General features: G+C 48.3%; 1 protein-coding gene across 2 annotated transcripts in view; it reads right to left on the bottom strand.

The window, feature by feature from the left end:
- The window catches only part of UNC5B (unc-5 netrin receptor B), a 78,296-nt gene extending 75,702 nt beyond the window's left edge, over positions 1 to 2,594 (bottom strand). For both annotated transcript variants that reach the window (XM_032423661.1, XM_032423662.1), the window contains exon 1: positions 2,095 to 2,594. In XM_032423661.1, coding sequence (XP_032279552.1) covers positions 2,095 to 2,173 — 79 coding nt within the window. In that variant the 5' untranslated portion in view covers positions 2,174 to 2,594. The remainder of the gene's footprint in view (positions 1 to 2,094) is intronic.
- Between the last annotated feature and the right edge of the window lie 10,950 nt (positions 2,595 to 13,544).

Here is a 13,544-nt window from a genome sequence, read left to right as displayed (position 1 = left end):
ATGGGACTCACTGGGCAGACCCAAAGAACATTCTGAAAGATGTTCTGTGCCTGTGGCATTAGAAAAACGGGCTGCGTAGGAGGAAGGGGCATGTTCTCCCTCCTGAAGGCAGATTTCTAAGGGCTTCACATTCTGGGCAGAGGGATGACTGCACGCCGACCCCACCAGTTGGCCCCTCTCTAGGCTGGTGGGCAGGCAGCCCCTGCCGTGCTAAGTAATGAGCACAATTCCAACACGGGTTCTGCTCACTAGTGAGAAATCAAAGCCCGGTATTAGAGGCCATTTCTGGCTGGGCTCCGTTTGTGCCCAAATCCATCAAAGCCCTGGGCCTGGGGTTTCCTCTGGGGAAGGTGGGGGCTGGATGCTTTGTTAAGCAGGGAAGGCAGGCCAACCCCAGCCTCCCCAGCTGAACCTGGCCCTGGAGAGCTCTAGGCCAACCAGTCTTGTCTTTTTCCTGCCCAGCGGAGGCCCTCCCCCCACCCTCAGTAACCTCAGTATTTATTCCTGATCCCATTGCTGGGCTGGTTCTAAAAGAGTTTCTCAAGCCCCAACCCTGCCCAAGTGCCCTTTACAGAGACTTCACCCTACCCTTCAATCACCTCCCCTCAAACACCCTCAAACCAGAAACCGACACCCCAGCCCAGCAACTCCCACATTAAACTGCACTCTTTAAAACAAGGTTGGTCATTCAGCAGCCTGCCCCCTCCCCCCATCATTACCTACCAACTTCAAAACACTGCTTTAAATACCTGAGTCTGCCCAAATCGTAATTAACTTGGATCAAATGATTGTGTCGTAACTTTACAACAGAGGGCTGGAAAAAAAAAAAAGTGGAGGATGTGCTAAAACCAAGCCCTCGCTCCTAGGCCGTGGGAATCATTAATTCCAGAGTGAGGAATCTTTGGCTATTGGGGTGTACGTGGGGGGCGGATGCCAACATCCCAGCGAAAGGTGGCGGGGGTGGGCTGCGTCACCTCGTCTACTTTCTGCGCCAGCTTTCCTGCCCCGTTCTCAGCCTCAACTCCGAGGACTCCGTGCAGGACGCCCCCCACCTGCACCCCACCCTGCCCCGCCCCAGAAGCCGAGGTGTCCAGCGGCCGCCGCCAGCCCACCTACTTGGGTTCCGGCACCAAAGAGAGGTTGGCTCGCCTAGAAGACGCAACCCAGTCAGCGACGCGGGGCCCAGCTACAGACGAGCAAGAGGCGTACACAACCAGGGCGAGGGGGTGGTGGTGGTGGTGGTGGTGACTTTATTTTAGGAGCCCACCAACCCCCTTAAGGCATCTTGCAGGCCCACCGTAGGCAAGCGCATCTTGTCTGCTCCCTGGACGGGGGAGAATGTCAGTGACCCATTTAAAAGGAAACTTGGCAGGATCACTATGTACTCCCCCCCCCCAACACACACACACACACACACACACACACACACACACACACACCCCCCAAACCCCAGAAAAAATCCTTCCAGACCTGCGGATCCTTGCGGTCGCGGGGAAAGCTGTACGGCAGTATTCAGCCCTTCCCCCTTCTATAGCCAAAGCCCTTCAAGCCGGCCTCCCCCGGCTCGCGGAGCGGACCCGTGCTTCCCGTGCTCCGCAGGTCTCTCGCTCCCTCCCGTCTGCGGATTCCGGTGGGTGCAGCGCGTAGGAGCTTGGGAAGAGTCGGGAACCACGACTAGGAAGTTGCCGGCGAAAGGCAAGCAAGCACACACCTGGCCCGAGCAGCAATAGTCTTTTCTATCTTTTCTCTTTTTTTGCCGCCGCCGTGCGCGGGGAGCCCGGGGTCCCCTGGAGGCCAGTCCTCCGGGAGAAGCAGACCCCGACTCGGACACCCACTCCAAGGAAAAGAAGCGATCCCTTCTAGGAGGGGGGTCAGGGGAGGCAGGAAGCTTACTCTGAACCACCTGGCAGGCGCCCCCAGCGAGGTGGCTGCGCCATCGACCACTTTGGTGGGGCGGAGAAATCTACCTTCTAACTTGGGTGCCCTTGCGCTTTCCCTGTGCACACCGACGCGTGATGGACCACTTCAACTTCGGGACAGACTGGGGCGCAAAGGTCCCCTATACCCCCGCCCCCATGCCCGATCGCTCCATACCTGCTTGGCTCAGCCTCGGGTCCCAGCAGAGCAGCAGCGCCAGCAGCAGCGCGCCCCGCGCTCCGCTCCGGGCCCACATGCTCCCGCGGCCAGGCTCGGGCGCCTCTCCCCCGGGGCTCTCTCCCTGGCCCCAGCCTCGCCGCCGCCGTCTCCGCCGCCGCCGCCTCCTCCTCGCCGTCCTCCCCGGCGCCCGGCAGCGCCAGCCCGTGCCCTCCGTGGGGGCAGCGGCAGCCACGCTGCGCAGAGGGCTGCCCGGCGCTCGGAGCGCAGTGGGTGCCCAGAGCCCGCTCTCCAACCAGGCTCCGGCGCGCCCCTCTCTGCGCTCCTCAGGCTCTGGGGCTCCGAGCGCTCCCCGGGCTCCCGCGCCCTGGCTTCGAAGTTACGCGACGGAAGGTGAGTGCACTCAGCGGCCCTCGCAGCGGCTGGCCCCGCGCCGTCAGAACCCCCGCGCGCGCCTCTCTGAGCCCCGCCGCTGCCCGCGGCCCCGGCGCCCTCGCCGGCTCCCGCCGCCTGCCACAATGCCGAGCGCAGCCGCTCGCTCGCCCTAGTCAGTCCGCGAGCAAAGGGGGACGGCGCGCGGCCGGGGCGGGGCCTGGGCGGGCGAGGGCGGGGTCGGCAGGGGGCCCCCGGAGGGGGGAAACCGACGGCCACCTGGGCGGCGCCGCTGCTTGAGCTGGGGGCCTTTGGCGGGGGGGGGGGGGGGGTCCTCGCGAGATGCTGGGCCTGGCGAATTGGAAAACCCGGCCACTGGAAAGCATCTGGAAACGGAGTCTGCCCAATTTTCTTTTCCAAAAACTAAGGAAATGTATCTAAGCTCTCCTTTGGCTTGGCGCTGTCGGCTTTATCATCTGATTAAGTTGACGACTCTCACTTTTGGCTCCCTTGGTCTGTATTACGTCCCTATGCCTTCAGCCTGTGGAGATGTTTCCAAAAAAGACTCCCTAAATGGGAAAATCTCAAATACTCAAGTCCTGGTTAGGCTGGGGCTTACAGCTATGTGAAGGTGGGTACAGATGTGGATCATCCTGGATGGCTCTGCAACCTTAGGCAGAACTGTTTACCAGACCCCTCTAAACCTCCTGTAGCACTTTAGGTGCTAATGTTAAAAACCTGCCCTCCAAGGGACAGTGGGGCAGAGGGGAGAGGAACAGCCTTTGGGCTCTGCTCCTCACCTTCTGTGTGACCTTGAGCAAGTTACTTAACCATTCTGAAGCTCCCTTCATCATCATCTAAAATAGAGAAAAATTATAATTATCTCGTAAGGGGGTGTAGAGTTGAATGAAAAAAGTATGTATGGAAACTGCATAAACGTCAGTAATCTCTCTTTCCAAGATCTCGCCTCCCTGCCAGTCTGATTTGTGGGGGAAAGTCCTGGCCACCCAAGGGTGGGCTAGAAGACATATGGAACTAGGTGGAGTTTGAGGGATGGTAGTGTCTTGTGATTGAAACAGAGATGTCAGGAGGGGTGAGCCAGCTACACTGGCAAAGACATGTGCCCCAGGAAAGGGATTAAGCACTTTGTATGCGTTACCTGAGTTAGTCCTCACAACAACTCTGAGTTATACCAATTGTGTCCCCATTTTATAGATGATGGAATGGAGGCACAGAGATGTAAAGTCATTTGCTCAAGATCACACGGCTTTGTGAGAATGAATGAGTGAAGGGGCAGGGGAGATGGGATTGGAAAGAAACTCTCTGAGCTGGGGAGCATCCACCCTACCCCTCCTCTGGGGCTGCACTGGGCAGCCAGCAGGAATGCCTCTCCCCCCTAGCTCTGATCTGTTCTCTACTTGGGATTTTTCTGGAGCTGAGATCTAGAATCATTCCTCAAATACGAGTGCAGTGGGCTGCTTCAGGAAGGGGTGAAAGAATTCAGAGGCTGGTCCAGCCAGGCCCAGGAGCCAGTAGGGGATGGACTGGAAGAGGGCCAAGTGTCCCCAGGGATGCTTCCTAGATGGGAGGAGAAAGGACCTGGGGACTGACCCTGCAGGCTGGAAGGGGACCTGGTAGGAGCAGAGAAGCAGTAAGTATTGCCCAATATCCTCCTCCCCACACAGTCCCGCACAGGTTGGGGTCTGGAGCATCTGGGGCAGGGTGCTTGTAGTCAGCCCCCTCCCCTGCCCTCTCTGGCTGGGTATTCAGGATCAGGAGGGTGGATCTGGGTGGAGCAGGACTCCCTGGGAAGAACTTTGGCCAACTGAGAAAGGTCCCTGTGGGCAAAGGTAGTTGGGTTATTTTTGGCTTGGCCCAGGACAGCCGGCAAGGGCGGTGGATGAGAGTCAATAGCTCATCACACCAAGCCAACTGCACACATCCACACAACTACAAGCGTACATACATACACAGACCCCTGGACACCGTTACAAGCACACCTCGCCGAGAGACACCTACAAAAGTATGCATAGGTAAACGTGCAGCAAAGACCCACAGGTGCAAAAGGACCCTCCTAGAAACACTTACAGGTAGGCATCCAACTGCACAGAAAACCATATACCTAAGACAAGGGACCCCCCAAAAAGCACACACATACCCTGTGTCACAGACACAAACACATACACAGACATACACCTCCAAAAGCACAAATATACTCTCAAGAAGATGACACTAAAGACAAAGTGATACTTAGATACCTAACTTCCTGGAGGAAACACATACAGGAACACAGGTACCAAGACCCACTGCTGACGGTCATCCCCTGGATTCAGACACATGGTCAAGGACACTATGCTAAATAACTCAGCAGGGACCTCAGCAGAAACATGGCATGCATGCGGGGACCACAGGGCTGGTGCTGGTGCCCTCCCTTTCTCTCTCTCTCTCTCTCTTCATCAGAGGCCAGTGGGAATTGCAGATTTTCCCAAAACCTACAGTGCTCTGGACTTGCTGTTCAGCCAGTAGTGGCACCAGGTAGGCCCTTCTAGTCCAATGTCAGGTTTTCTGACTTTGTTTAATTCCTGGCAGCAGGGAAGGGGAGATGGGAGGGCAAGCAACAGAAGAGTGGTTATTTATTTCCCCCTCTCCTGCAGGTGTCTGCCCCACTTTCCTCCCCAGCCTAAAAACTCTTTCAACTCTTAAAATATGCCTATGGAGACTGGGGGGAGGGTCCCGGGCCCTGTTTTCCCTCCAGGACTCCAGCATCAGGGTGGGGAACTTAGTACATTGGGGATCCCTCCGAATTTCCCCTGCCCCTCTCCCATGCTGTAACAGTGTGAGTGCTGGTCCTCAGCCAGGGCCAGGGAAAGGACTTCAGAGGGAGTCATAGTACCCTGAGCCCACACCTTTTCCTAGGATGGGTGAAGAGCAGGCAAGGCCCAGGCCCTGGGATGACTCATTGGAGTAACTGGATTAAGAATTACCAAGGTGTTCCCAAACCCAGTGCCATCAGACTCACAGCAAAGGTGCCCTGCTGTGAGTTAAGAAGGAGGGGGAGGTGGTGAGCTGCTTAGAGGCCGGGCCCCTCCTTTCCGGATTATCATTATATATCCAGCTTGGAAGACCTCATCCTGCACACAGTAGGCCTACGCTCAGTATTGGTTGAGTGGAAACATCAACGAGGCTGGAAAAAGAGGGGTTAATGAGCAAAGGGCCCATAGCCTTGTCAACCAGCCCTAGAAGGAGCCTCTGACCTCCCCCTCCATTTCCTGGGGGCTTGGGGTCTGGGGCAAGGAGGTGGGGCTGCCTTCCTGAAATATAGCTGCTTTGAAACAGTCCCAGAGCCAGTTCTAACCCTTAGTGGGGGCTGCAGATGCTTCCATGGGCTATCCTCATTTCTCCCAAACCAGAAGAGCATGTGGGAGACAGAGTTCTGGAATTCGGAGATGGACCAGGGACAGCTCTTACCTGCTGGGAGAAGGTGGGATGGCTGCTGAGCCTTTCCTAGCATCGGTTTCCTCAATTGTAAAATGGAAACACTAACTACCTCCTAGAATTGAAAAGAATATACAGAAAGCCCCTTATCTGGTTGAATACAGGCTACTTCTTTAGTAACAATGCCCTGGGTTCCCTGCCGGCGGGGCTGGCCGCTCTGGGTTGGCACCTCCCTCTGCGGCCGGGACCCGTGTGCTCACAGGGGCCACTAGGCGGCGCGCTGCAGCTCCACACCTCCCCCGCGGCCGCGGCGACCTCCATCCTCAGGCTGTGGGTCTGGAAGCGAGAAGCGCCCCTGGCTTCTACCCCGGGGGGCCTCCCGAGGAGTGGTTCTTGGACCCCCGGCTTGTCTGGGGGAGGGGGGCTCTCAGACGACTCGGTTTGGAGGATCTTGGGGGGGAAGGTTTGAGAATGAGTTCATAATCCCTCCCCTGACCCATCCAGTCCAAACACCTGGACCCTGGGGAGGGAGGCACCTAGGGTTGAAGCCCCTTGAAGCTCTACCATGTTATTATTATAGCTAATGTGGAGTGCTTTCTATGTTCCAGGTACTGGCCCAGGTCCTTTATATGCTCACAACAACCTTCTGAGATAGGTACTGTTATTACAACCCCTATTTGCCAGATAAAGAAACGGAGGCACCGACAGGTTGCTTGGCCAGGGTCACATACAGCTAGTGGTGCGGTGGAGATGCAAATCCAGACAGAATGGATTCTCAAGTTTGTACTCTTCTTTTTCAGTTGAGAAAAAATCCATGTGACATAAAACTTACCATTTAAGAGTACACGGTTCAGGGCACCTGGCTGGCTCAGCCAGTGGAGCGTGTAACTCTCGATCTTGGGGTCATGAGTTCAAGCCCTACGTTGGGCGTTGAGCTTACTAAAAAATAAATAAGTAAATAAAAGTGTACGATTTGGTGTTTTCTAGCATATTCATGATGTTGTAGGGTCATCACAACTATCTAATTCAATAGCATCTCCATCACCCCAGAAAAAAATCCCACACTATGAAACAGTTCCCTCCCCTGCTTCCCCTGTGCATTCTTTCTTTCCTCTCCCAGCCCCTGGCAACCATGAGTCTACTTTCCTGTTTCTGTGCATTTGCCTATTCTGGGAATTTCATATAAATGGAATCATAACACTACGTGACCGTCAAGCTTGGGCTCTTAACCTCAGCTAAATACTGTGACAGCCCTCCTCCCACTCCCCACCCCACACACATCTTTTCTCTTGTCCCCAGGGGAGGGCCTTCTCCCTGGGGTTCGGGCAACAGAAGCAGTTAGTCACAAAAGCCTTGGGGTCAGGCAGATCCGGGTTTAAATCCTGGCTCTGTCTTAGACAATTTACTCATTTTCTCTGCCGTTGCCTTCTCAAAATTCTTTGTTGTTGCTGTTAATTAAAAAAAAGAAAACTTTGAATTTTAAAACAGTTTTAGATATACAGAAAAATTGCAGATGTAATATAGAAAGTTCCTATATAGCCCTCACCTTATTTCCCCTACTATTAGTATCTTATATCCGTATGTAGTATATTTGCTACAATTAATGAACCTATACAGATATATAATTGTGAACTAAACATTCATATTTTCTTAGTTTTTACCTAATATCCTTTTTGTGTTCCAGGATCTTATCCAGCATGCCACATTACACACAGTGATCATGACCTCAAAGGCTTCTTTTGGCTGTGATAGTTTCTCAGACTTTGTTTTTATGATCTTGATGGTTTTGAGATTTATTGATCAGGTATTTTGTGGAATGTCACTCAGTTGGGGTTTGTCCATCTTAAAATTCTTAATAATTTTTTAAAAGACTTTATTTTTTTGAGAGAGAGCATGAGCAGGAGGAGGGGCAGAGGGAGAGGGAGAAGCAGACTCCAGGCTGAGCAGAGAGCCCAAGGAGAGGCTCAATCCCAGGGTCCTGAGATCATGACCTGAGCTGAAGGCAGACACTTAACCTACTGAGCCACCCAACTGCCCCAAAATTCTTAATTTTTGAACAAGGAGCCTTGTTCAAAATAATTTTGCACTGGGTCCTACAAATTAGGTAACCTGTCCTGCTTACAGGACAGGGAAAAGGCTGTGGAGCCGGGCCTGGGATTTGCCCCAGTCTGGCTGGCAAATCTCAGTACTGCCCAGAGGGGCTTTATCAGCTCTGAAGAGAGAGTGCTAGACTCCAGACCCAGGGTGGGAAGGATACCGTAAACCTGGAAGAGGCTTGCATTCCAGGGATTGTGTGAGAAAGATGTAGGGCCAGGAATGTGGATGGTGTGGTCAGGGCGTGGCCAGGCCCTTGTCCTTCCACCAGGGGACAAAAGAGCAGAGAAAGCAGGAGGGGAAATCTCCCAGCAAAGGCAGGGCCTGCTATGCTAGAGATTGATTCTGTAGGACATGGGGAGTCATGGGTGCTGACTGAGCTGGAGAGAGCCTGATGGGAGCCCAGCTGTGGGAGCATATTTCAGGCTTGCGTGTTGTAGGGGCAGACTAAGGGGGACAGCCCAGGGCAGGGAAGCCAGTGGGGTTTGTGCCTGGGGCAAGGAGACCCGGCCTGGGGCTGCAGGGGGTAAGGACTCAGAGGGAGAAAGAAGACTCTGAACTCTGGGCCTCTTTGAGTATGGGAACTTGGGGGTAGGGGAGAGAATGGGGGCTGGGGGAGCCTAACAGGGGAAGGCAGGGTTGCAATGAGAGCAATAGTGAAAAGAGGAGGAGGGGTGGGTTGGGGAGAAGGTGGAGAATCTGGATGTGGTGAGTTAGGGGTGCCTGTGGACTTCCCAACATACCTGTGTGAATGCAGGACTGACCAGTGCTTAGGGGAGTGGCTACTGTCTTAAAAATGAACAAAGCCACCTAACGAACACTAAGCAATTACAGGGAGCCAGACACCATGCCAAGAGCTCTACTCGAATCAGTTCCTTCAATCTCCATGATAACCCGTGAAGTGGATGCTCTGCTTATCTCCATTTTAAAAATGAGAAAACTGTGACTCAGATTTCCCTGCTTAGCGGGAGACAGAGGCCAGACTGAAACCCCGGGCAGTCTGGTTTCAGAGCCTGCAGGGCTGACAAACACAAGGGACCACCTCAGTTCCCCTGGGTAGTTCTTTCAACAACGTGATTTCCTGTTGTTCCTCTCCATTATTCTTGGAGGTCATTGTTGATCCTGGACTTATTGAAATGGAAACTGAGGCTGGGGGAGAGCCAGGGACAGCTGGTCAGGACTGACCTTGAGCGTTACGCCCACATTCTATGACTGGTCCACACTACCAGCCTCTTCTGATCCTGTCTGGAGTTATGAGTGGTGAATAATCTCTGTAGAGGGAGGAGGAAGAGGAGAAGGTACCTTCTAAGGAGATGATTAAAATAGCAAGATAGACCTTTTAAACTTCCTTGTACTCTGTTTTAAACATTCCAGTTTAAATGTATCCAGGTAACACCAGGTTACTTTGTCTAATGAAAACATCAAGGCACTCCACGTTTGTCTTAAAACTATAACAATACGGCGCTTGGCATATAGAAATGCCTTTTGCCATTTCAAATATGTCCAATTTCAGAACTGCTCATGTGATGCTTCCAGTATTGTTCATGTAATAATGGGCTGCTAATCGAATTGAATGCTATATTTATACTATCCAGAGAGCACAAGATAATTCACTCACTGAGATTAATATTTAAATCAACTTTATTTACAAATCACTATCTTGATAATTATAACTCTGTAAAGTTTTCATTTGGGCAAAAGTAGAATTGCTTAAGTTCTAGCAGTTCTTTAAACCAAAAATGAGAGATAATTCAAAATTAATTTGTAAGAGAGACAACATTCCCATGTTTCTGGGATTCTGTGCTTATGGATTTTCAGTAGCTGGTTCTTTTGAAGGTAACTCACTATGATTTTCAGGATAAATGCCAAAGAAATTCTTCAGTGGAAAGTATTCTTGAGGTGGTCCTCCCGTGAACTGGATGCACGGGCCACAAAGATCTTAATTAGAGGAAGAGGGAAAGGAAAGAATATGGGAGCGGAGTAGAGTAGACTGAGTGAGTGTGTGTGTGTGTGTGTGTGTGTGTGTGTGTTGTGTGTTTGGGGAGAGGGATAGTGTAGATCTTTCCTCGAACTTGAACTTCTCCACCATTTGGGAACCAGGAGATCCCAAATGGTGGAGAAGTTCAAGTTCGAGGAAACGAAGGTTCAAGAACTAGCAGTATACCCACTTTCCTGCCCACTACTTCCTCTTCTGTCTTTTAAAGAATTTGGTTGAGATGTAATTTACATACAATGAAATGCACAGATCTGGAGTGTAGAGTTCTATGACATTTGACAAGTGAACACACTGAGTAACCACAATCCCAATCAAGATAGGAACATCTCCAACATCTCAAAATTCCCTTGCCTCCTTCCCAGTCAATCCTCACCCTGATTTCTAACCGCATAGATGAACTTTGCTTATTCCTGAATGCACATGCATGGAATCAGATAATATGTAGCCTTCCGCGACTGACTCCTTTTGCTCACCATAATGACAGATCCATTCCAGGTTGTTGTGGTAACAGAAGTTTGTTCCTTGTTATTATTAAATAGTATTAATTATTTGAACACACCATAATTTGTTTATTCATTCTCTTGTAATGGACATTTGGATTGTTTCCCATTTTAGTCTAGTATGAATAAGGCTTCTGTGAATATTCTTGAACAAATTTTTTTCTTTTTGGAAACCTGTTACCATTTTCCTGCAGTAAATAGGAGTGAAATTGCTGGGTCCTCAGGTAAGTATATATTTAATTTTATAGAAAACTGCCAAAACTATTTTTCCCAAGTGATTATTTCACTTTGTACTCCCACCTTCCGTGTATGAGAGCTCCAGTTTCACAATTCTCGCCAGCATTTGATATTGTCAGTGTTTTTAATGAAGCCAGTGGGTGTGAAGTGGTATCTCAATTTAGTTTTAATTGGCGCTTCTCTGATGACTAGTGATGCTGGTCACCTTTCATGTGCTTATTAGCCACTTGTATGTCTTCTTTTATGAAGGATCTGTTCAAACCTATTGCCCAATCTTTATTGGGATGTTTCTCGTGTTTTAATGTTGATTTATAGGACTTCCTTGAACATTCTGAATGCACATCCTTTGTCAGATAGACGTGTTGTGAATATTTCCTCCCAGTGGTCTGTTGTTTGGTTTTTCATTTTAACAGTGTTTTTTAAAGAGCCAACATTTTCAATTTTGATAAAGATCCGTGCTTTACATTTCTTCTTTTATGATTATTGCGTTTTGTGTCATAGAGATATTCTCCTGTTTCCTTCCCCAAGGTTTATAGTAATTAGCATTTATGTTTAAGTCTATTATCTGTCTCTAATTATTTTTAATGTATAGTGTGGGGTGGAGGTCGAGGGTCATTTTCTCCCCCATCTCATTATCCACTTGTTTCAGCACCATGTTTTTGAAAAGACTTTCCTCTCCCCATTGAATTGCTTTGGTCCCCTTTATCAAAAATCATTGAACTGTGTAAGTGTGAATCTATTTCTGGATCCTCTGTTCTGTTTCATTAATCCATTTGCCTATCCTTACCCCAATACCACACCATCTTTACCACCAGGGGTTTACAGTTAATCTGTGAGCTCTCTAACCCTCTTCTTTTTTTTTTTTTTCAATATTATTTTGGATCTTCTAGATCATTACCATTTCCATTACCTTTAGAATCAATTAGTTAATTTCCATTAAAAAGGTTAGGATTTTGATAAGATGTCATCAAATGTATAGGCCAATTTGGGGAGAACTGACATCTTAACACTGAGTTTTCAATCTGCAATCAGGCGTATCTTCATTTTCTTAATTTCTCTGAGCATTAGTCTGTCATTTTCAATGTAAAGACTTTGTACATTTTTATTAAATTTATCCCTATAAATCTTATGGGTTTTTCTGCTATTAAAATGGTTTTAGTCTCATTTTCTAACTGTATAAAAATACAACTGAGTTTTGCATAATGACCTTGTACACTGTGAGTTACTAAATTCAGTAATCAATACTAGTGGTTTTATTCTCAGTTCTTCTGGATTCTGTTCATACACAAACATATCATCTGTGAATAAAAAGCACTTTACTCATTCCATTCCAATCGTTATGAATTGTGTTTATTTCTCATACCTTATTGTACTGGCTAAAACCTTCAGTACAATGTTAAACAGAAGTGATGAGAACAGACATTCTTCACATGTTCTGGATCGTGGGGGGAAAGCATTCATATTTCATCATTAAGTAGGATGTTAACTGTCAGCTTTCCATAGCTATCTGTTACCATATTGAGGAAATGCCCTTCTATTTTATTCCTACTTTGCTAAGATTTTTAAGTATCATGAATGGGTATTGGATTTTGTCAAATACTTTTTCTGCATCAATTGAGATGATCATAATTTTTTCCTCTTTCTTCTGTTAATGTGGTGAATTACAGTGATTTCTTCTCTCTCTTTTTTTTAAAGATTTTATTTATTCATTTGAGACAGAGAGATACAGAGAGAGAGAGCATGAGCAGGGGGAGAGGGAAATGCAGACTCCCCGCTGAGCCAGGAACCCAATGCGGGGCTCTATCCCAGGACCCTGGGATCACGACCTGAGCGAAAGGTAGAAGCCCAACCATCTGAGCCACCCAGGTGCCCCCAGTGATTTATTTTCAAGTGAGAAACTAGCCTCTCATTCCTGGGATAAGCCACATTCTGAATTCAACTTGCCAATATTTTGTTAAGGAATCTTTACACTGATGTTCATGAGGAAATGTTGATCTGTACTTTTATTTTTTGTGATATTTTTGTGAGGTTTCAGTGGAACGTCATGCTGGTATTGTGAAATGAGTAGGAAGCATTTCTTTTCTAGTTTTGGAAAAAGTTTGTGTGAGATTAGTATCATTTCTTCCTTACATAGTTGAAAGACTTCACCAGGGAAGCCACTTGAGAGAACTGTTTTCTTTGTTGGAGGTTTTGATTGTTAATCAGACTTGGGCCCATTAATATTTGCTACTTCTTCTTGGGCCACTTCTGATAAGCTGTACTTTGATGGAATTTTTTCATTTCATCTAAATTTTCATATTTATTTGTATAGGGTTTTAGGACGGAACCTATAATGATATGCCCTCTTTGGTTTTTGGTATTGGTAATTTGAGTGTCCTTGGCTCTCTCTTTCTTTTCTTGTTCAACCTAGCTAAGGAGTTGTCAATCTTTTGATAAGACCTTTTTAAATCTTTCAAATGGTCATATTTGTCTTTGATGAATTTTTCTTTTATCTATTTTTTATATGATTGCTTTTCACTCTATTAATTCTTTTCTTCTACTTAGTATGGAGTTTGCTTGCTCTTCTTTTCTTCTTAACGTGGATGCTTGGATCATTGATATTTAGCTTTATTCCTATCTAACATAAGCAGTTAAAGCTATACTTTCTATTTAGCAGCACTTTATTTGCATTCCATTAATTTGGATATGTTTTCTTTTCAATTTCATTCAGTTTATTCAAATAACTTACAAGGAGGAAAAAAGGGGGAGGGGACAAAGGAATAAGAAACAGAGTGAACAAATAAAACAAATAATAAAGTGGTAGATGTAAGCCATAA

This window comes from Phoca vitulina, unplaced genomic scaffold, assembly GCF_004348235.1.
Source record: "Phoca vitulina isolate PV1807 unplaced genomic scaffold, GSC_HSeal_1.0 scaffold29, whole genome shotgun sequence".
In the NCBI taxonomy this organism is placed as follows: Eukaryota; Metazoa; Chordata; class Mammalia; order Carnivora; family Phocidae; genus Phoca; species Phoca vitulina.
The sequence above is the reverse complement of the archived record's forward strand: the minus strand, read 5'-3'. Positions and strand labels throughout refer to the sequence as shown.